Below are 25376 nucleotides of genomic sequence, written 5' to 3' on the forward strand. Positions count from 1 at the left end.
TGTGCAGTCAAATTTGACCAATGTTACTGATCATAGTGAACACAGTGACACAGACACGCGTAAGTGTAAAGATCAAGATCAAGGGCGCGTGTTCAATTTGGATTGCAATATCTATGTCATTAGTAATATGTAAATTTTATTGAGATTTAGCTGATTTTGATTTTATATGAAACTCAATGGAGTTGGTAGAAAAATTTATAGGGTTATATATTCAATAAAATTTAAATATAATTCTTCAAATTTATTGGAGAGATTTTTAAAATTATAATAAAAAAATCACACTAATTTATTGTCCAAAAAATCCTTCGATTTTGAAACACAATTAGATTTTAATGAATTTAGATAATATTAATTAAATATTAATGAATTTTTAAACATAATTTAGATCTTAATTAAAATATTATCAAGTTCGTTTTGACAAAATATTATTGGATTTTATTATGCAAACACCCACCGGGAGGATTTGCATAAAGTATTTCCGAATAAATTGAGCTACAAATTTTGCCATTCAAAAATAAAGAGGAAGCTCAATTCTATACATTAACTATATTCTTTTCATGCACATTCATCATAACACAATTCAGGAAGATCACTATTAATTAAATCAGATAGCAGCATGTATTTCGCCGTTCTGAAGATATGGTTAGATCAAATAATTATAATGATGATGTATTATAAACAGTAATGCTGGATTTAGAAGTCAACTATATTTATTCGATACAATCCATAAACATATTAGATGCTATTCTATCCTTTTAAATTATTAATGTCAATAATATTATTTTATCATGTAACAGGTCGATGCTTTTGTAACACCCCAACCCGAATTACTAAATAAAAGAAGACTTACTGCAATAATATTGCGAAATCATCATAAAAGCAATAGCATTTTTTTTTCTCCAACAAAAAATCATATTACACACATATAAAGTCTACTTTCATTCTTTAATACAAACCATACTTAAAACGTGTCATTACTAGGTGACATATAACAAAACATATAACTAGGCCATCCCCAGGTCAAAGTAGCCATATGTACATCATCGAGGCGAGGTTCTGCTTCAGCTCGGTCCCACTTCTATTTATGTTTATCTTTACCCTTTCCTGCAACACAAGAAAACTATGAGCTACGTCGCTCAGTAAGTAAAGTAACTGAAGATAATTTAACACACATAAGTAATTCAACATGTATAAGTGCATTCCATCTTATCTTTATTATTTATGAACCTTGACACTTTAAATTAGTGCACCATGTTGACACATTTGCCTGCAGGGCTTTCGTATAACATAATATCCCATGGGAAACCTCCTCAGGCGCCATTACCAACAGAGTGGCTCGTTGTATACCTTATTCTATCGTTGCCCCGTCGAGCTCAAGACCTAAGGCGGCCTTACTCTGTGGTATCTGATCACATAGATCTTAACAACATAGAGGAGGCAAGATCAACTCATATTCGATAATCGAACCTGGCCTGCCCTTAAAGGGCTACCCTTACAAGCCTACAAAAGGCCTAATAAAACTTATCTTCTCGTAACAATGACACAATTCAATTATACCATCATCTTCTCAATTGATCACATGTATAATTTAGCAACATATGCTATCAGAATTTCCCGATAAATACACACAGTCAGTAACGTACTACAACCATTTCAATCTTCACAAAGTAACACAAAATTGACAATCACCAAAAACAAATTCAAATAAGAAATTTTGTGTTGCAGTTAAGTACTTTACTTACCTCGAGTCCAACTTAAACTGGTCCAACTTAAACAAGAAGATGCTTTCAATCAAGGTCACAATCACCTAAAATCATACATATTTTCCTTTGTCATAAATCATTCTCTATGCCACTTATAAAATTTAAAATTTATAATTGTGGTTCTGTTAATTAAACCATAATTCCACCATTAAATAAATTAATAACTACTTATAATATTATAACTATAAGTAGTATCTAAAAAAGTTACTAAATAAAATATTGAAATATTATTCAATAGAATAAACAGAAATAAACGACTACTTAAAAGTAGTTACCTCAAAGCTGAGCTTAGCTTTGATTCCCTTCGTTTTCCTTTTACAAGGATCAAACACAAAGGTTGACTTCCCTCAATTATATAGAGGAAGGTTTGTCCCCATTCATTTACTACCTCGATGTGGGACGTTTAAATTTTTCTGAATAAAAGAGAGGCGACCAACAAGTGCATTCGTGACAAGGCCTCCGTCACCCAACTCACTTGTGCAGCTAATTTATAAAAATAATGTTAATAGTACTACATAAATAGTAGCCTGTGGTTTGTTTCCCCATCGATGTGGGACTTTTATGATTTTCAAAAACTTGCAACACTTATGAAGAAACACTATAGTACTCAACATTTCAAGAGTTGCTTTTCAGTTGTTATTATTCCCAAACCAACACTTCACAAACACAAGTATATACTCTTTTAATCAATCTTGAGATTTTGGGGATAATATTTCTTATAAAGCAATTCTAGTTGTTATTATGGGAACCCAGGCCTAAGAAGGCAAGCAACCAGATTTTGTATAGACTAAGTAAGAGGCTCAAGGTCCACACTCGGTTTCCATTCAACTCTTGAAACCTATGCTGTTTAAGTAGGCTCTTTGAGCCTTGAACTTCCACACCTTTTCGATGTGGGATGGAAAGTTGGGAGGAAACACTTGGTTCCTTCTAACACTTTCATGATATATATATAGGAGTTTAAACTCCCTTCTTCTTATTTGCACTCAATGTGGGTAGCACTCAAAATCATTCACTTTCATAATAAACAACGAATTAGTTGTTTATTTTGCTTGGTAATAGAGACATCTAATTAAAATTAGTCCCTTTTACCAAGTTCAGTGAAAATTCGGTTTGTTTAAAGAAAAATGGACGGATAATAGCAAGCAAAAGCCTCAGTCCATATTGACTTGAAACTTATTACTTGAAGTGGGTTTTAATAATGGGTTAGAACCCCCCATTTCCTCTTCTTCTCGATGTGGGAAGTAGAGAAGGAAAGTTCAAGCTAGAAAGTTGTATATTAACTTCTTTGGGGTAAAGAGTTCAACACACCCATCAACTTATATAGATAGATGGCTAGCACTTGTACACTTTTGTCTCGATGTGGGACAAAAGCTCATATATTGAAAGTTAAACTAACACACTTGTATGTGCTTCCATTTATTAATTTATAGATTAAAGATACTTCTTTGCTCTCATTCTCACCAATGTGGGAAGTGAGCCAAGTACCCATCACATTATTTATACCCAATACCCTCCACATATTATATAGTGCAACAAAAGTTTCCTCTCCTATTTCTAATCAATGTGGGACAATATCTAATAACAATATACATCAATACCTTAATATTAATTGGGAGAATAAAAACATGTCTCGCATGATCAATAATTTTAATGCACATATATCTCATATATTATTATAATAATATAGAATATCTCACATTTTATTATTTAGTCAAACCTGGATATTACAAGTCTCCCCACCTTATAAAAATTTCGTCCTCGAAATTTGTCACTGAAATAACTCCGGATATTTTGATCTCATTTCATCTTCTCGCTCCCACGTACTTTCTTCTATTTTAGAATTCCTCCATAAAACCCTTACCAGTGAAATCTTCTTATTTCTAAGCTCTTTTTCTTTTCTATCAAGAATTTGCACAGGCTTTTCCATATAGGTCAGATCTTGACTTAATTCCAAAGGTTCATAGTTAAGCACATGAGATGGGTCGGCCACATATTTTCTTAATAACGAGACATGGAACACATTATGAACCTTTTCTAATGATGGAGGCAAGGCTAATTTGTAAGCTACTTTTCCAACTTTTTCGAGTATCTCAAAGGGACCTACAAATCTTGGGCTTAACTTTCCCTTTTTTCCAAATCTCACTATCCCTTTTACTGGCGCTATTTTAAGAAATACTTTATCTCCAACCGAGAACTCAACATCTCTCCGTTTTGGATCCGCGTAGCTCTTTTGTCGACTCTGTGTGGCTAACATTCTCTCTTTAATTCTTTTCACCGCCTCTGTTGTATCTCTGACCAGCCCAGGGCCAAGATAATATCCTTCCCCCATTTCATCCCAATGGATAGGAGATCGACACTTTCTACCATAAAGAATCTCGTATGGAGCTGCACCAATTGACGCTTGAAAACTATTATTGTACGAAAATTCTATTAGTGGAAGGTACTTACTCCATGAACTTGAGAAGTCAAGAACACACGCCCTAAGCATATCCTCTAATGTCTGAATCGTTCTTTCACTTTGACCGTCTGACTGTGGATGAAAAGCAGTACTAAACTTTAATCGGGTACCCATGGCTTTATGCAAACTTTCCCAAAACTTAGAAGTAAACCGAGCATCCCTATCAGAAATTATTGATACTGGCACTCCATGCAATCTAACTATCTCTTGGACATACAATTCAGCTAACTGATCCATACTATATGTCATGCGTACTGGAAGGAAGTGTGCTGATTTTGAAAATCTATCAACAATAACCCAAATGGCATCATGCTGTTTAAGAGTCTTTGGCAGTCCAACTACGAAATCCATGGTGATCTCTTCCCATTTCCATTCAGGGATCTGTATTGGTTGTAATAATCCAGCTGGCCTTTGGTGTTCAGCCTTAACCTGTTGACACGTTAGACACCTTGCCACAAATTCTACCACATCTTTCTTCATTCCTGGCCACCAATAATGCATTTTTAAATCGTTATACATTTTGGTTGTTCCTGGATGTACTGAGTATGGGGTACTATGAGCTTCCGTAAGGATTTCTTTCTTTATCTCTTCATTGTCCGGAACACATATTCTATCCTTAAGCTTTAAACTCCCATTTGCCGATATCTTAAAGTCTATTGCTTTACCACTTTCCACTTCACCTCTTCGTTTATTCAACTCATTATCTTCGATTTGACTTTGCTTGATTCTCTCAAGTAGTGTTGACTCGATACTCATTTTGTCCAACCTATTAGTAATCAACTCAATTTCTGATCTACTAATATCCTCTTGAAGAGGTTTGGGCAATGACCTTAAAACTGATAAGTTACCATAAACCTTTCTACTAAGTGCATCAGCAACCACGTTCGCCTTTCCTGGATGATACATAATCTCGCAATCATAATCCTTGACTAATTCTAACCATCGTCTCTGTCTCATATTCAACTCCTTTTGAGTAAAGAAATATTTCAAACTTTTATGATCCGTGTATATCTCACATCTCACTCCATACAAATAATGCCTCCAAATTTTAAGAGCAAATACAACCGCTGCTAATTCCAAGTCATGTGTAGGATATCTCTTTTCATAATCTTTTAGTTGTCTAGAAGCATATGCGATAACCTTCCCATTTTGCATCAGTACGCATCCTAAACCCTGCTTAGAGGCATCACTATAGATAACAAAACCTCCTGATCCTGATGGAATAGTAAGAATTGGAGCAGACACTAGACGTTTCTTTAATTCTTGAAAACTCTTTTCACAAGCATCCGTCCATTCAAACTTTTGACTCTTTCTAGTTAGTTGTGTCAATGGTGTAGCAATCTTAGAAAAACCCTCAACGAATCTCCTATAGTATCCTGCCAATCCAAGAAAACTTCTCACTTCTGATGCATTCCTTGGTCTACTCCAGTTGCTCACCGACTCAACTTTTGCCGGATCTACTGAAATACCCTCTCTTGATATTATATGTCCTAAAAATGACACTTTTTCCAACCAAAACTCACATTTCTTAAACTTGGCATATAACTTCTCTTCTTTTAACTTTTGTAAAGTCAATTTCAAATGCTCCTCATGCTCATCTCTAGATCGAGAATATACCAAAATATCATCTATAAACACTATCACAAACTTGTCAAGATAATCCTTAAACACTCTATTCATGAGATCCATAAATGCTGCTGGAGCATTGGTTAGTCCAAACGCCATCACTAGAAACTCGTAATGACCATACCTCGTTCTAAAAGCGGTTTTGGGTATATCTTCTTCTCTTATCTTTAATTGATGATACCCAGACCTCAGATCAATCTTTGAAAATACCACAGATCCTTGTAGTTGATCAAAAAGGTCATCGATTCTTGGAAGGGGATATTTATTCTTAATGGTAACCTTATTTAACTCCCTATAATCGATGCACATTCTCATAGTTCCATCTTTCTTCTTCACGAACAACACTGGGGCTCCCCATGGCGAGAAACTAGGTCTAACGAATTTCTTTTCTAGTAGTTCGTTTAGTTGAGTTTTTAACTCTTTTAGTTCTGCGGGGGCCATCCTATAAGGTGCTTTAGATATTGGAGCCGTACCAGGTATTAAATCTATTTCAAACTGTATTTCTCTATCGGGAGGTAATCCTGGTAACTCTTCTGGAAAAACTTCTAAAAATTCTTTAACTACAGGTATCTCCTCGGGCTTATTTCCTAGTATAAGATTAGTGCCTAACATATTTCCAAAATAACCAACACAACCGTCTTGTAACATTCTCTTTGCTTGTATAGCTGAGACGGTAGATATCATGTTATTGGGGAAGTCAGCAACAAACTCAAATTGATCCTCCTCGGAAGGTTTAAACATCACCTTTTTGTTTTTACAATCAATAGTAGCATTATACTTAGATAACCAATCCATACCTAGTATCACCTCATAATCATACATCTCTAAGACCAGTAAATCAACATACAATTCGTGGTTATCAATACATACAGGAACCGCTCTTAACCATTGATTAGAATATAATATCTCTCCAGACGGTAATATTGCACTAAACTCACTTGATAACTTTTCAAAAGGTCTCCTAAGTCTTTTCAAATAATTTATAGAAGCAAATGAATGTGTGGCTCCTGAATCTATCAATGCATAAGTAGGAATGCCATCGATAGTAATATTACCTGACACCACCGTATTGCTAGCATCTGCATCTGCTTGCGTGATAGCAAAGATTCTGGCATTAGTCTTTGAAGGCTCCTCTTTCTTCTGCTCATTTTTCCACATCGGACAATCCTTGATCAAATGATCCTCCTTTCCGCATTTATAACACTTCCTTATTGCTGCTTTGCATACCCCGAAATGACGTTTTCCACACTTTTGACATTGTGGCCAAGGTTGTTGCCCCGACTTGTTGTTTTGTGGTTCACCTTTAAATCTTTTATTTGGATCAAATCTATTCTGAGATCCTTGACCACCTCGTTTGTTTGAAAACCGATCTTGATCTTTATTAAATGGAACATCCCTCCTAGGCATTGTAGTAGAACCCTTCACCCTCATTATCTTTTGTTCCCTATGTTCAGCCCTCAAAGCTTTTTCAACTGCTTGAGAATAAGTGAGAGGCCCAGTACGTCCCATGTCAACATCTCTAGCTAACTCTGGTTGTAATCCCTCAAGAAAACGATTCACCCTACTAGCCTCAGTGACCACCAAATCCGGTGCAAACTTAGCTAATCGATCAAACTTTCGAGCATACTCAGCAACCGATAGACTCCCCTGGTACAATCTACTAAACTCGTTTACTTTAGCACTTAACATAGCTTCACTATAGAACTTTTCGTTAAAAAGGGTCTCGAAATCAGCCCAAGTCATCTGACTAACGTCACGTGTAAGCTTAACAACATCCCACCAAATCTTAGCGTCTTTCTTTAACGTATGCACGGTGCAAGACACCTTTTCCCTATCATTTAATTGCATAAACTCAAAGATATCTTCTAGGGAACTCTTCCAATCTAGTGCTTCTAATGGGTCACTGCTACCCTCAAAAGTAGGTGGGCGTTGTTTTCTAAATCTCTCATATAAAGGTTCCATCTGATGTAGGGGAGGTGGTGGAGGAGGTGGGACAGCTTCAGCATTACGCCCTTGTCGTAACTCTTGAGCTAGCTTCTCTATCTGCTCACCTTGTCTACGAATAATTTCTTGTAATTCATCAAATTCCCTAACATGTCTTTCTCGGGTGGGACTATCACTAGCTTCAGATGTTTGCCTTTCAGCCATCTCTTTCTACTCGAGAAATCATACAATTTAATCATTTATTTAAACCGAGTAGCATATCAGCATATAAGAAATTGAATCAATCATATCACTAATAAATATAAACACTTACTACCGAGTGAAGCATTTCCTTCCTTGATGTGTACATATGGCCGGTCTACAGAACCGCTTTAAACCTGGGCTCTGATACCAAACTTGTAACACCCCAACCCGAATTACTAAATAAAAGAAGACTTACTGCAATAATATTGCGAAATCATCATAAAAGCAATAGCATTTTTTTTTCTCCAACAAAAAACCATATTACACACATATAAAGTCTACTTTCATTCTTTAATACAAACCATACTTAAAACGTGTCATTACTAGGTGACATATAACAAAACATATAACTAGGCCATCCCCAGGTCAAAGTAGCCATATGTACATCATCGAGGCGAGGTTCTGCTTCAGCTCGGTCCCACTTCTATTTATGTTTATCTTTACCCTTTCCTGCAACACAAGAAAACTATGAGCTACGTCGCTCAGTAAGTAAAGTAACTGAAGATAATTTAACACACATAAGTAATTCAACATGTATAAGTGCATTCCATCTTATCTTTATTATTTATGAACCTTGACACTTTAAATTAGTGCACCATGTTGACAAATTTGCCTGCAGGGCTTTCGTATAACATAATATCCCATGGGAAACCTCCTCAGGCGCCATTACCAACAGAGTGGCTTGTTGTATACCTTATTCTATCGTTGCCCCGTCGAGCTCAAGACCTAAGGCGGCCTTACTCTGTGGTATCTGATCACATAGATCTTAACAACATAGAGGAGGCAAGATCAACTCATATTCGATAATCGAACCTGGCCTGCCCTTAAAGGGCTACCCTTACAAGCCTACAAAAGGCCTAATAAAACTTATCTTCTCGTAACAATGACACAATTCAATTATACCATCATCTTCTCAATTGATCACATGTATAATTTAGCAACATATGCTATCAGAATTTCCCGATAAATACACACAGTCAGTAACGTACTACAACCATTTCAATCTTCACAAAGTAACACAAAATTGACAATCACCAAAAACAAATTCAAATAAGAAATTTTGTGTTGCAGTTAAGTACTTTACTTACCTCGAGTCCAACTTAAACTGGTCCAACTTAAACAAGAAGATGCTTTCAATCAAGGTCACAATCACCTAAAATCATACATATTTTCCTTTGTCATAAATCATTCTCTATGTCACTTATAAAATTTAAAATTTATAATTGTGGTTCTGTTAATTAAACCATAATTCCACCATTAAATAAATTAATAACTACTTATAATATTATAACTATAAGTAGTATCTAAAAAAGTTACTAAATAAAATATTGAAATATTATTCAATAGAATAAACAGAAATAAACGACTACTTAAAAGTAGTTACCTCAAAGCTGAGCTTAGCTTTGATTCCCTTCGTTTTCCTTTTACAAGGATCAAACACAAAGGTTGACTTCCCTCAATTATATAGAGGAAGGTTTGTCCCCATTCATTTACTACCTCGATGTGGGACGTTTAAATTTTTCTGAATAAAAGAGAGGCGACCAACAAGTGCATTCGTGACAAGGCCTCCGTCACCCAACTCACTTGTGCAGCTAATTTATAAAAATAATGTTAATAGTACTACATAAATAGTAGCCTGTGGTTTGTTTCCCCATCGATGTGGGACTTTTATGATTTTCAAAAACTTGCAACACTTATGAAGAAACACTATAGTACTCAACATTTCAAGAGTTGCTTTTCAGTTGTTATTATTCCCAAACCAACACTTCACAAACACAAGTATATACTCTTTTAATCAATCTTGAGATTTTGGGGATAATATTTCTTATAAAGCAATTCTAGTTGTTATTATGGGAACCCAGGCCTAAGAAGGCAAGCAACCAGATTTTGTATAGACTAAGTAAGAGGCTCAAGGTCCACACTCGGTTTCCATTCAACTCTTGAAACCTATGCTGTTTAAGTAGGCTCTTTGAGCCTTGAACTTCCACACCTTTTCGATGTGGGATGGAAAGTTGGGAGGAAACACTTGGTTCCTTCTAACACTTTCATGATATATATATAGGAGTTTAAACTCCCTTCTTCTTATTTGCACTCAATGTGGGTAGCACTCAAAATCATTCACTTTCATAATAAACAACGAATTAGTTGTTTATTTTGCTTGGTAATAGAGACATCTAATTAAAATTAGTCCCTTTTACCAAGTTCAGTGAAAATTCGGTTTGTTTAAAGAAAAATGGACGGATAATAGCAAGCAAAAGCCTCAGTCCATATTGACTTGAAACTTATTACTTGAAGTGGGTTTTAATAATGGGTTAGAACCCCCCATTTCCTCTTCTTCTCGATGTGGGAAGTAGAGAAGGAAAGTTCAAGCTAGAAAGTTGTATATTAACTTCTTTGGGGTAAAGAGTTCAACACACCCATCAACTTATATAGATAGATGGCTAGCACTTGTACACTTTTGTCTCGATGTGGGACAAAAGCTCATATATTGAAAGTTAAACTAACACACTTGTATGTGCTTCCATTTATTAATTTATAGATTAAAGATACTTCTTTGCTCTCATTCTCACCAATGTGGGAAGTGAGCCAAGTACCCATCACATTATTTATACCCAATACCCTCCACATATTATATAGTGCAACAAAAGTTTCCTCTCCTATTTCTAATCAATGTGGGACAATATCTAATAACAATATACATCAATACCTTAATATTAATTGGGAGAATAAAAACATGTCTCGCATGATCAATAATTTTAATGCACATATATCTCATATATTATTATAATAATATAGAATATCTCACATTTTATTATTTAGTCAAACCTGGATATTACAGCTTTGCTCACGATTGATGTAATATAACCGGTACTAACTAATAACCTGTGTCGCGGATGGGTCGCGACAAATTATTTAAAATTTTGTGATAATTTAGAATAGAAATAAAATCTATATGTAAACTATTGAATGTCTGGTTTCAATACTAGTGCTTTTTTTTTTTAATGTATAAGAGATCCTCCTTATCTATTGATGGAGAAAATGCTCATATTAACTAATATTCAAGAACCATATACCCAAAATATCAGATTTTGATATCAGTATTCTTTTTACCCAGTCAACCACGCATCTTTTGAATGCGTATATGTGTTCGAATTGAGGCTCGTGTGGCTAATGCTGGAGTGGAGTCATTAGGCCTAATAGAGGAAGACATTAGTTGGGCTAGCCTAGGAGGAGCTGCCATACAGTTAAACTCCTACCGTGTTTGTCCCGATCCAAACCACGCCATGGGACTAGCAGCACACACTAATTCAAGCCTTTTAACCATTCTCTATCAGAACAACACAAGAGACTTGCAAATATTCAAGGATGGAACTGGCTGGCTCACAGTCCACACACCGGGGTTTTGGTAGTCAAGGACTACGCATTCTCTATATGCGTGTATCAAGGACTGCGCATTTCCTGTATGCGTGTGGCGCATTTTTGCAAGCTAATGATACAAAAAAGATGATGAAATTGTAACTTGTGCATACAAGATATGCGTGTATAACCTGCGCATTCTACGAATGCGTTTTCAAATCGGTATATCAGGTACTATTTGCGCGTGTTGTCATTTTGGGTACTGTGAAATGAAATTGTGTTATAAAGGACATTCACCCTCTATGATGCTAGACGGGCTTTATATTTGTGACGCTAAAAGTAGGTTTATTTGATTAAAGAGAAGGGATAAATATCAATATGGTCATCACTCATTGATTCCGATATATGAAATTAGCAAATCATTTCCAAAATATTTACTCAATTTTATTATTAATTTGAAAATTTATATCAATTTAGTCATTAAAAAATTAAAATTTTGTATCAATCTAGTTATTGACTGATGATTTACTTGATACAAAATTTGTTGTTAGGAACTAAATTGAGTCATTTTTTAATTTTATTATTTAAAATAAATGAGTGATGATTTGATATTTATCTCCTCTAAGAGGATGTTCGCACAATTTGACTTAATTTTGATTAATCTTAACTTTAATGAAGATACCCATGTCCTGCTTGTTTATCATCCAAGCGATGACGTCTGGATAGTATACATGAGAAGACCAGAAGTCTAAATTTTTATATAGAAAAAGAATTCTTATAAATATATAAGTTACAAAATTATATTTTACAAAAATATCAAATGTTATTTAGAAAAAAAATATCTTATAAATAAGTTACACAATTATATTCTATAAAAATATCAAAACATGTATGGAGCCATGAAAAAAAAAGTATATAATTAAATGGGTAACACGATTTCCATTTATTTCTAAACAAGAAATAATTAAATTTTGTTTGATTTGGACAATCCTCTGCTCAATAGTCTTTTGTGCGTTTACCGCTCTCAATTTAACAATTTTCGAATGAGTTTAACCGCTCAGTTAAATCAGAATATAAATTTTAACCAAACGATGAACTTGATAGTTCACTCCCGTCAGATTAATTAAACTGAGTACCACTTTTTTTTATGTAACCGATGAGTCAACACTCTTCTAACACCGAAATGTACATCCGAGCCATGAATTTCAAAACCAAAACATTTAGCCAGTCGGTTCAACAAGTCAAATACATTTTAACAAGTAGCTACAAGTTAAAACTAGAGTCAACTGATGAAATACAAACGAGAAGTTCCATATTAAAAAACATCAAAATAAATTTCGAATAGAAAACAAATCGGGTACCAAACCATTGAGGTAGCTAGCTAGCTCATAGTCCGATTATATTCCATGAAAAAAGGCCGAGAGAAAAGAAACAACGTGGGGGGAGCGAGAAAAGTAGGGTCCCATTCCCACCGCCCATGCGCACCCACACTAAACCCTACCAGCTTACCCTAACCCAACCTTAAACCACTGTTGTTAACCGTACCTTAACACACAACAATCAGGATGTCAGTTTCAGGTAACAGGTCGTGTTCGTGTCAACAATCGGGTCAATTTCAGATCAAGCTAAAATCTCTTAAAATTTAATAAAATTTAAAATCGAAGTTTTTAGAAATGAAAATCTAATTTTCGATCATTTTTGGGTCTAATGCGAGTTAATCGGGTGATTTTCATGTCACTTTCGAATTATATTTCAATACATCGGATTACGGGTTTGGGTCGGGTATGATATTGTCACTCCTCTACCTCATTTACATATATATACCGCATATATTTATCATTTAAAGCCCAGCCCCTCTTTTCTCTCTCTCCTCCAAACCCTAACCCACACAAAACAAAATAAAGAACTAGCAAAGATGCAAAAATTCTGATATTATTTAGTTAACTATATATGTCTTTAAGCTCGAATCAATAGGAGATTTTTGGTGTTTATGTATATAAAGCTCTTGGATCAAGCTGTAGATTGGATTATCATTTGTAGAAATAATAGATCATGGATCCGGTAACAGCTCATGGGCGTCCATTACCACCTCCTTTTCATGCCAGGGATCTTCAGCTTCACTATCAGCCGCTTCAGTATCAGAATCAGCACCAGCAACAGCAGCAGCATAATTCCGATGAGGGGCAAAGCGGAAGCAGTGGTCTAAGCCACGGCCTTAAACTCGAACGAGGAGAGATGATTGACAACAACAACAACAACAATACTGATGGAAACGAATTGGTTTCCATCACGGGTGGTAGATCAGATGGTGAAGGTAGTGGGAACAGGAAGCCTCGAGGAAGACCCGCGGGCTCAAAGAACAAGCCCAAACCACCGATTATCATCACCAGGGACAGCGCCAATGCTCTCAGATCTCACGTCATGGAAATCGCCAACGGATGCGATATTCAAGAGAGCGTTTCGACTTTCGCTACAAGAAGACAAAGGGGCGTTTGCATCTTGAGTGGGAATGGAACAGTCACTAATGTGACCCTTAGGCAACCAACTGCCCCGGGGGCAGTCATCACTCTACAGGGAAGATTCGAGATCCTTTCCCTTTCGGGTTCATTTCTGCCCCCTCCTGCACCGCCTGCCGCTTCAGGTTTGACTATCTACCTGGCAGGCGGTCAAGGGCAAGTTGTAGGAGGGAGCGTGGTGGGGCAGCTGATTGCCTCCGGGCCTGTAGTCATAATGGCCGCATCCTTCGGGAATGCGGCCTACGAGAGGCTTCCACTGGAAGAGGAAGACCAGTCAGCTGCTCCGGGGAACGGGGCCCTCGAGTCGCCACCAGGGATGATTGGGGGACCGCAGCAGCAGCAACAGCTCATGCCAGAACACTCTAATTCTGGCACTTCTCTCTTTCATGGCTTGAATCCAAGTATGCTTAACCAGCTTCCAAGTGATCAGCCATACTGGGCAGGTGCACCTAGACCTCCTTATAATTAACAAAATACAGATCATCCCATCTTTGGTTCTCTATTATCTCATCACTTGATCTTCTCTGGCTATGATTAGTATTAATCAATGTTCCTCTTCTTTGTTTAGTTTCTAGTAAGACTACTTTTTATGTTAATTATCTTAGACTTCTCTATGTGTTAATTAATTATCCAGTTGTTATATAATATTATTGTCCTTCACTTCTCATATAGATTGCTTGGTAATTGCCTAATTATATTGTTCATGAATCATGATTCCCTAGACAGCTTAATTATCAAGGCTAAGGTGGTTATATATGTACAGTGATTTTTGTAACTTAATCAACTATTTTGACAAACAATTTACAATTAAAATTGAAATTAATTTCAATAAATTGACACATAAAAAGGTAATTAGTGATAATTATGTTTAACAATTTTTCTAATAGTTCTGCACATGTGATTTATTTTCAAAAACAATTAAATTAAAATTTATTGCTATATAATCCTGTATGTGACAATTTGGCTGTAAATTAAAGCAAGACAATCAAAGTGTGATGATCTTTAAGTGGAGTGTAATTCATGATCTGGGGAAGGGCAGTGAGAAAGGGGAGATGGGGGTGATGCATGAACAAACAGAAAGGTATGGGGTTGAATGCTTTTAACTCCGATCTTGTAATTTATTGTTGTATGTTCCTCTCTTTTGAGACAAAATTTTAGGGTTCTTCAATGTTATTCATTGGATACTGGGTCACACGTGCACTGGATGCCTGAACCTTAATTAGCTCCTTTTCGAGGCAACCCACCACACTGCACAGCATGTTGAGAGAGAACATACTGGAGAGGAGAGAGAGAGAGAGAGATGGCAGTAAATGGGGTGGAGAAAGTGAGGTAATTTTATCAGCACCTTGTCTGCATTTATCAAACAACCTCCTTTTTTGTAACCCTAGGCGTACAGTACTTTTGTTCAGAAAATACCTTCATTTCTTTTCACCATAAGCTTTTTTACCATTATATATTTATTTTTCATATTAATATTTTTACTCCCATTTAAAAAGGAAATACTCCCTCCAAATTTTTCATCTGTCATTTGATTTTCATGTACACTATTTTAGCTGTTTTTCAAGTTAAAATTATTATTTTTAACTAATTTATATATATATTAGAGCATCTTCGAGAGTCTCCCGTTGTTTATATTATCTATTAAATGAATTAATTATTTATATTATTTAATTTGGTTGAGAAAGCAATATAAACAAAGTGTGATGATCTAAAAATTTTAACTAATTATTTATTTAACAAATATAATTGTTCATTTTGAAAAATATAGGTCAAATTAAACCCGTGACTTCCAGACATCTGAATATAAAAAGTTTATGATGCTTCTCTCCATTAATCAATAAGTCAAATGTATTTTTCTTAAAAAAAATTCCAAACACCATTTTCAAACACGAAGAAAGTAAATAGCTTTATCAGGATGATATCAGTTACATTGCAAAGCCATGCTCTACCCTCCAACTAAATGGATATATGATATTTTTATTTTCAAAATAAATCAATGAATGAATAATAAATGTCATGCTCTAACTTTGACCAAGTTAATAATTAAATTACATTACAAATGCTTAGACCTCCGACTAAATTGAGGGATGAATCGGGAGGAGACGGTCCCGAAATGTCATTAAATCAAAAATATATAGCAAAAAGTTTAAATACAATCTATCTTTTTTTAATTTTTTTAAATTATAAAACATAAAATCAAGCAAACAAATTAAAGGGAACTAACTAGAAATTAAGAAACATACTCTTAAAAGTTTGAGGTGGTTTGTTGTGTTAACTAATATTTTATAGTTTTGAAAACTAATTTATGATGAAAATGTTCACACGACTGCATGGCACTTTCAATCTGGTGTCTTACGAATTTTGTCTAATTATTCTTGCAAACTTCACTTGTATTCATTAAAATAAATTACATATCTCAATTAATTTACAACCCTACGGTTCGTTTTTAAAAACTAGTAAATTTGCTTTCATGCAAATCCTTGGTGTTGATTTATTCTTGGAAGGATTTGTCTTTAACAATTTGCTCTGTGAATTAATCTATCAAAAATGATTTCTCAAAATTATCTTGTCTCTATTTTCAAGAAATGAAACAAGTCCAAATAATTGGTCTAATGTTGTATAAAAGGTTGGGGGAATTGAATGCTAGGGTTGCCTACCTCAAACTTTTTTATGTCAAATTTTTAATATGTGTTTTTAAATAAACTTTAATAATTACTTTCATTTCTATACAAGAGGTGTCTATGTATCTCAAGTTATATAATTAAGGACTTTGCAAGTTAATATAGTTTTTATTTGCATGTTTAAATAACATAGTTAAGGATTTCCCAAATTAACATAGTTCTTATTTGCAGGTTTTTGTTATTTATACATAGACTTGAAGTCTCAAATTATGAATAAGCTCATATTTTATATAAGACAAATCCTCTCTTAATTAATGAATTTTATAAGCTTCCTTGTAAGTGTCCGTGGAGAGTAATTTCGTGACTTGGAGGTCACTAATATTAAATAGTTGACTAGATTATATATCAATTTTTTTTTTTATTACCCTAATATGTACCTGTGAATCTTATTATGCTCGATAAGACAATTTCATATGGGGTGAATGTGTCTTCTTGTCCAGTTTTAACTTGGATTTATAATTAAACAACAATGATTATTATAACATTCCAATTTGTATGCAAGATATATAAATGAAAAGCAAGACAAATTACCTTTGAATTGAATTATATTCTTCTAAAGATGCTAAATTTCTAAGAATTTAGACGTCGACATCTTAGCTTCTTCTTAAAGCGCCATAGAGAGAATATTCTCAAGAATAAAAAATGTAAAAATAGAAAGATTAGCTAGATGGAAAAATGTACACAGCCTAATAAATTTACATATTGAATAGTTTCTCTGCCATATTGCAAAACTTTCATCTTGGACCACCAAATCATTTTTTTTACTTTCCATCTTGTACTTTTCCATCCTATCCCTTCATCTCTGTGTGAACTCTAAGTTTTGATTGTAATCTTGGCACATGTTTAATTCTGAAAATCATGCTCTGACATTTTTACTAGTGGTACAATATTTTTCTCTATAATATTGTCATTTGTCTATGTAATTTATTTTCAAATAATTTTAAGTCTTCATGTCATAAACTCGACTTTATTATAAACTTTGTTACAGTTTAGGATATGTATAGAGTACTTGTCATGAACTTAGTTTTGCAGAGTTCACTATATAGAATTTTACTATAATACTACAAATGATATCACTATATATGAGTCTTTATTACAAGTTTGAGAATCTATGATATGGACTTTGTTATATAGTATTGAACTGGGACAAATCAAATAGACTTACGAAATAGACTACAAGTTTGAGAATCTATAAATGAATACAGTATTGACCATCGTCTTTGTGGAATCGGCAATAAGACATTGGTTTCTTCTTTCGCCACTAGTGTGTTATGGTTTTGACCTCAATCTTTATCTCATTCAATATCCATCAAAATCTAACTCATACTCGAACGAGCATATTTATGAATTTTAGCCACATTACTTTTCTTAAAAGTAGGATTATCAACAATATCACTTTTCGAGTAATTTTTTCATCTTTATGACCATAGTTATTGTTCGTTTATTAGTATCATTATAGACCTGAACTTTTTTCAAGCAACATCCCAAATATTTCATATATGGATCCTTGCTGAAAAGCAGTAATACTTAGGATTTTCGAGACCTCCTTGGTAAACGATTTAAATAGTCTCAAAGAGGTTCATTTTTCTTTATGCGTATGTTCATCAACGAAGGATTGACCAATGAAGGATTTACTCAAATCCTTAAAAGAGGCTATTGAGCTCAAAGGTAGATGGCTATACTATCGTTGTTCCATGCTCCCCCAAATTTGAAAAAAGGCACACACTTTACCATATTAAATATGGACTACAATAATAGAGCATTGGAGCTAGAATGTTTCCACATTGTTTACGGGATCACCCATCATATTATCAGTTTTATGTAAGGCATCTTAAACTTTATTGAGATGCGGGCGTTCTTTATTTTCTCAATATAGGGTGAATTCAAATCATTCAACTCCTGGATTAAGTGTTCAATGCAACAATTTCTAGCCTATTTTGAATTTCTTAGAAGGAATCTCCTCGGAGGTGTTTAGTCTAAGTTGACGATTCAGGATATCTTAAGCATACTTTTTTCGAGGTGCATGCCGAGCAACTAATTTTGCCTCTATTCTCTATCTCACAATGTGAGTTGTTGACAATGTAAGTTGTTGAAGTCGAGTTCACGACATGAAACTAAGAAATATTTGAAACCAAAATTGTACAAGTAATTCCTTGGAGACAAATAATGGTAGCACCGATATATTAATAGAAGCATGTTTTTCTCTGATGGACATGTATAAATAAGGACATAGTTAGGATTTTAGCTTAGTGGGGAAGAAAAATTATGTTGACAAAATAACTTTGTTGTCGCAAGTAGGATTCTAAATTTGACTTCACTGGAAAGTCCAGCTCCACAAGGGCTTATGAAGTTTAGTGGGGGAAAGTATCCCCACTATCTCATACTACCTTCGTCCATCCCTAGGTATCAAGTCTACAATATACAAACTCGAAACATATACATATATGAATATCTAAGATGCAAGATGGACTAGACAAGATACAAGAAAGATATTGTGATCCATATATACTATGGACTAGACAAGATACAAGAAAGATATTGTGGTCCATACTATACAGTAATATGCAACTCGATCTGTTAGGATATTTTGAAAAACCTAATACAAGTGCATACAATGTGTTACATATAAAGCCATCACTATTTTCATTCTAGCAGTTAAAGAGAAAAATAGTGAACACATTCAGTGTATTATTCAAGAATGCATTTCTATAAACACTTTAAGAAAGCAACCAAGATTTTATATTTAAAAACTCAGATTCTAGCATCTCTAAAATTAATAGGATATTAAGTTTAGAGTTTATTTGTGTCTTGATTTTTATTCATATTTTTTGCATATATGTGTGTGTGTGTGTGTGTTAAGATTTTCATTTTTATAGATAAACAAAGTGATTTTGTATAAGCCTTTAAATAATCATACATAAAAAAATAAATACAAGTCTAGGGTATTTTCACAATTCCAATAAAACTTTTTCTTTGATCTAAAGGGTATTTTCATGGGTTTGCAAAATAAATTGATTCATCATCCACCACATCTATTGTGCCTACTATCACCAACCACGGAGTGCCTGTTTAGACGGATCATCATAAATTAAACAGTAATCATGGATCAACTAAGATCAGAAAGAACACCAACGACGAAAGCATCAACTAAGATCAGGAAGAACACCAACGACGAAAGCACTCTACTAGGCCGACACTAGCTATATGAGGACAGGTTAAGGCATGGCTTTCTCTCGCTTTTGGCATAGCGGGCCCCGGCGGGAGGCTCGCCGAAATGGTTGGGGAGAGGAAAGGTTCCTTTTTTTTAGGGTACTCGCGGGAGGAAGGGCCACTCTTTATTTTCAGAAAAAGAACAAGGAGTTGGTTCAGAAATCGATTGCATTATAAGGTCGCAATTCAACAGATAGTTTTTGCTTTCAAATGCTATTTGAAAGTCTATTAAGGTGTTTCAAAAGAGCAGATATAGTCGAAATATGGCTTTCATATTAAGTTCCGTCTCAATGAATTAGTTGGTACTAGAAATGTTAGATGAAAATCTCACTTAAAAGGCTTTTTTAGGTATTCACTTAATCTTGTTAGGTATATACTAAACTTTCAAGTTATGAAACGAATCAATGGAAAAGCATACTTCATCCATATGTGTGTGTGAAACTTATATTCAACAATATTTTATATGAAGAATATATTGTACAGAACATAACATGTTTTCAATCCATACTCCATGTGAGATGTTTTGTTCTTTCCATGTTCTAGTTCTTTTGTCTTATTTAACTTTTTGTGGTCAAATTGATCAAACTCTAACCGATAATTAGTAATTATTGTTACATGATCCTGAAAATTGAAAAAAGTACATTTTATAGTAGAATAAATAGAGATCCTAGTAACATATTTTTTTATAATTTTTTTAATTATTTAATATATATAAATTTCATTCAATGTTTGGTTAATTTTGACCTTAAAAATTCATGAATCTAAAATTTTACTTCATGAATCTAAAATTTAACTGATATATGTAGCTTTATGTATTTTACTTCATGAATCTAAAATTTTATTAATAATTTATAACTTGAAATAAATCTAATCAAAGAAAAAACAACAAAATCATTTTATCATCAAGGAACATATTTATTTTTAATGGTCATGATGAACCGTTGATCCTGGAGTGGCCAAATAAGACTTAGCGTGTCGTATTATTACAGAATCCATTTTAACAATTAGAATTTGACCCGATTTGTGTATATTATAATATTAGAAATAATTAGTAATAATTTTATAATTATATGGCTTATCTATTTAATTTAGACACATATAATAATTTTAAATGACAAATCAATAGATGATAGATGACATATCTGTTTAAACAAAAATTCTTACTACAAACAAGTCATCCAAATCCAAAAGAAACTTTGTTGGAAGGGTTTTTTGTAATAATATAATTATAATTTATATTTTCTCATTTTATATTGTCGATGTTTGATACTAATAATGTAATAATAAAATTATAATTAAGGAATCAAAATAAAATTTCAGCGAAAATGTCTATAATATCTACATGTTTATAACAATAAAAATGAAATTACAAATTTAGTAAATTGAAGTTTGCTGAGAGGATAAAACAGAAGAAAAGGAAACCTAATAGCGAAGTTCGAGTCGATAAGACTGATGCTTCTGTTTACTCTCCTCCTTCCGGCCCTCAATTACATCTGGGTTCTTTAAAATCATCCTCTTTCTGTGTAAGCAATTTTACATCTCTATCTTATTTTCTCATATACTAAACTGAATCTGCATTTTTCGAAATGGGGTTTAAGATATATATTAGTGTGTATGTATTGTGATTGTTGTTAGTTAATTTGGGTGTTTATAGATGAATGGTTGTTGTTGTTGGTGATTCTTGGAAGACCCATTTGAAATTTATGTGTATCGAGACTTTTTTACAGTCTTTTGTCAAGGTTCTGGTCATTTTAAGGGATTTCAGTTGGAATTAGGATAAGATTGAGCCGTTCTTTGATATACTTGAGTTTCTTTGGTTGTGTTTTTGCTGGATGATGGTAAAGATTGGTTCTTTGTTTTGCTAGATTGGAATGTTTTGTATTTGCTTGATTGGGCTGTAGAAAGTTTCATCTCATGTGTGGTCTCTGCATCTGCTTTAGGGTGATGTAGATTCTGGTTTTTATTCTGATTATGATCGTAAAGTTTGGTGCTTCTGACATATGCTTAAAGTAGTAGAATTCGGAACCTTATTTAGAAACAGTTAGTGATAGAGATTTGAACCAGTTTGATGTGGTTTTGAAAAAATTCAGTTTCTTATGCTGTTTCTCCCACAGGGTAATTTAGATTTGTTTATCTGAATAGCGGGTTGTTTTAAATTATTTAACAGTGGCCTATTATGTATAGAATTAGGTGTACATTTATATGATCCTAATGTTCTATCATACTGCTCAATTTTTGGCTGATTAACATGTTGATGCTCAACTACCCAGAGTTTGTGTCAAAAAAAAATAAGAGATTCCTGAGAATATATGAAGTTCTCAGTAATCTCTAGATTTGGGATAGATGGATGATAGACAGAAGGTTCATTATATTTGTAATGTTTGATATTGATTGTTGTCCTCCGAATATTCATAAACTGAAATGGATGTGTATCTTCGCTTGTATTTATCAATGGTTCATTGTTGGGTCTGCCCCTAATCTGTTAGTTAGATTCTTTTTCCCTGTGCCAAAAAAATAAAATAGTAAAGAAAAAAAGAAATAGTGACTGATTGCAACTTAGATACATCTTTTTCCTTTTGCTTAAACTATAAAACTGACAACTGCTTACATGTATGTAGGTCATTGATAGTTTAGCTGAATATGATTCTGAATGGTTGCTCATTGAAGCCTAGAGGTCCTTGTTTGAAGTACAATACTCCCAAATCTAATTATGCAGCTTTTGCTACCAATGTACGTGCTGTTAAATCCAGAAGCATTCTAAATTCATGGAAATCTAATCAAGGGCTCAATTCCGTCTCCCTAAAAGGTTTTTGTTTCTTAGTATATTCTTCTGCATATAATATCTATGCCTAAAATACATGTTGCATCTGGCTCCCAAAAAGATAGAAGTACATATCCTGCTATATTTTTATTTGATTTGTTTTGTGTCACATCGCACATTGCTTTGTTGATCATTACAATCTACCCGATGTATTTGTTTTTGACAAGTACATGTAAGTTCAAGTCTAGTAGAAGTTCCATAATGCCGAACTGCACATTAAACTTACCAAAACACAGTAAACAAAACCTTATTTTCAAGTCCTTGCAGGAAAACCATACAGAAGTTTTCCCTGATGAAACAAAATGCTATAATATAAGTTTCAACACTCTGCACCCAAAGAATTTTTTTTTCCTGATTTCAAAAATGCACAATAGGATCTGGATGCATTTCATCAGGACCATATAGGGAAGGAAGTGGAAAACATTTACTATATTATAGATAGAGATAAAAGACATACGTCACACTGTCAAGGAGAAACTGGATTTCCTTGTATGATTAAGGTTCTGAATAGTCAGTACATTAGGGTCTTAAGCAGAAAGTCTCAGTGAATTCACAAAATACAGTACGGTCTGTATAATTCAAGAAAAATGGCAAAAGACTTGGGAAACACTATGATGTTGATACGTTGTTTACTATATCATGCTTCTTGTTAGTGCCCACCAGACGCTCTCTATAACACTCACTTTCATCTCTTAGTGCTCTTTGACAATCATCTGTTGCCGTGCCACCAATTTTTCCATATATCTCTGCATTCTCCTGAAAATGGTTGACAGATTGTACATAGTCTTCTATTCATCACACACTGTAAGTAGAGGTAATCAAGTGACTCCCAACATTTAGTATAAGACACCTTCAATCCTTCTAGAGTTACATGTGGGCGAGCATCACAGTGAGCTAATATTGATGATAAGTCCGCTCTCATGGCTTCACTGGGCCTCTACATCCATAAACTTTAACAAGGTGTTTCCACCAGTTCCGCTCTCAAAATTTGATTTCATGTGATAAACTTGTGCCACAATGGAAACAAATGCCACACATTGATGGGTAGAGATTGTAACATATTTTATTGTGTGAACGTATATATAACTTGTTAATTACTCTTTTGAAGGACAATTTGAAAGTTTTAAATTATAGCTACCAACGTGGATTTAGTAACTAAAGATATACTGTACATGCATTAATAGTATACCTGTCTACTATATGTGAATTTGATTTTCCGTCTTGACATCAGGAATTTATATATCTAATGTTAAATCTTTCTGCTGTGTCATGTCCCTCCTGATATCAGTTTACATGCTCTAGCTTTTCCTCTTTTAGAGCTATAAACAACTTAAAGTTTAGTTCTTTTCTTTGCCGCTATTATATCTATTATGCTATTTATATGTTGGTCCACTATTTCACTTTTTCCTTTCTTCTAACAAGCGGATTATATTTCAGGGGTTCAGTTTCCTCATCTTTTTGCTGGTTCATCGCCACTGCTTAAAGGCGATCTTTGTGGCTTGTCAGATGCTATCTCTAAGATACCTGCGAGGCGTAGAACAGTTTTTACACCCAGAGCAGCAAAAGATGTCCCTACTAGTTTCAGGTTCCCGGCCATGACCAAGAAGCCAAGATGGTGGTGGAGAACTTTGGCATGCCTCCCATACTTGATGCCTCTTCATGAGACATGGATGTACGCTGAGACTGCCTACCATCTCCATCCCTTTCTGGAAGATTTTGAATTTATGACTTATCCGTTCCTGCAAATTCTTGGAAATTTGCCACCATGGTTCCTGATTGCTTATTTCCTGGTAGCTTACCTTGCAATAGTGAGACGAAAGGAGTGGCCGCACTTCTTTAGATTTCACGTAGTTATAGGAATGCTGTTGGAGATTGCTTTGCAGGTGATAGGGTTGGTGAGTCGTCGGTGGTTACCTCGAGCTGTTTATTGGGGTAAAATTGGAATGCATTTCTGGACAGGATTTGCATTTGCCTTCCTTTTCACTGTTTTAGAGAGTATGAGGTGTGCTCTTGCTGGCATGTATGCCGACATACCATTTGTATCTGATGCAGCTTATATCCAGATCCCATATGATTAATTAGGCCAGTGTTTGAGTAGAGATTTAGAAATGAGACTCTGTTTCAGTTTTTAATGCAAATGTAGAAGTGATGACATTTGTTGATGTACGTTATTGGCGATTGTAATGTTTTTCCTTGCTAATTAGAGTGGTTTTGTAAAACTCACAAATCAGACATATCTCACAGATCTATCCTTCAAATTTATAAATTACCTTTTTAATATTCTTATTTATTTATGGATGGAAATCAAAGCTGTTCATGATAGATAGTAGAAACATTATATATGTACAGCAGCATTACAGCTAAAAACAAGTGACACCAAGTGTTTTAGCAAAAAAAAGAAAAGTGCTGCATGTTGGTTGTTTGCAATTTTGAAGTATTTTTCAGCCTGCTGCAGTGTTTTTTTACTATGTAGTTGTTCAATTTATTTAAAAAAATAATGTTTTAGAAATTCTCCATTTATTAAAAAAGCTCTAACTAATTCTTGAGAAATATTTCACTAATTTATTGATTACAATCCAATTTAACTAAAAATACTCGTTTTATCAAAAAAATCTCTGATAATTCCTGAATCGATTATCAGGATTAACCGATTAGTTCAGCCTATGCACTTCTGAGATTTTGGCATTTCGAGCATCATTTTGAGTAATAAACATGAGCACAAAATTGTAGTATTTACTTTATAGATTATGGTTTATT

General features: G+C 34.2%; 3 protein-coding genes and 1 long non-coding RNA gene across 4 annotated transcripts; 2 read left to right on the top strand and 2 right to left on the bottom strand.

Moving 5' to 3' along the window:
- Positions 1–874: 874 nt before the first annotated feature.
- On the bottom strand, positions 875–2147 carry LOC108195680 (uncharacterized). The gene is made up of 3 exons (XR_001801565.2): positions 2039–2147; positions 1743–1807; positions 875–1104 (listed from the first exon to the last, which is right to left on the bottom strand). It is a non-coding gene; the product is annotated as an uncharacterized LOC108195680 (long non-coding RNA).
- Positions 2148–6650: 4503 nt separating this feature from the next.
- Positions 6651–9456, bottom strand: LOC108194857 (uncharacterized). Its single transcript, XM_064082032.1, has 3 exons — positions 9419–9456; positions 6718–8484; positions 6651–6671 (listed from the first exon to the last, which is right to left on the bottom strand). Exons 2-3 carry the CDS (start codon positions 7993–7995, stop codon positions 6651–6653), a joined length of 1299 nt encoding a protein of 432 aa, XP_063938102.1. The 5' UTR covers positions 7996–8484; positions 9419–9456.
- A 3772-nt stretch (positions 9457–13228) lies between these two features.
- Positions 13229–14574, top strand: LOC108195339 (AT-hook motif nuclear-localized protein 24). The gene has a single exon (XM_017362300.2). It carries the CDS (start codon positions 13444–13446, stop codon positions 14374–14376), a length of 933 nt encoding a protein of 310 aa, XP_017217789.1. The 5' UTR covers positions 13229–13443; the 3' UTR covers positions 14377–14574.
- Positions 14575–21178: 6604 nt separating this feature from the next.
- On the top strand, positions 21179–24899 carry LOC108193475 (protein TIC 20-I, chloroplastic). The gene is made up of 3 exons (XM_017360142.2): positions 21179–21321; positions 22417–22604; positions 24057–24899. Exons 2-3 carry the CDS (start codon positions 22439–22441, stop codon positions 24695–24697), a joined length of 807 nt encoding a protein of 268 aa, XP_017215631.1. The 5' UTR covers positions 21179–21321; positions 22417–22438; the 3' UTR covers positions 24698–24899.
- Positions 24900–25376: the final 477 nt, after the last annotated feature.

Source organism: Daucus carota, chromosome 7, assembly GCF_001625215.2.
Source record: "Daucus carota subsp. sativus chromosome 7, DH1 v3.0, whole genome shotgun sequence".
NCBI lineage: Eukaryota > Viridiplantae > Streptophyta > Magnoliopsida > Apiales > Apiaceae > Daucus > Daucus carota.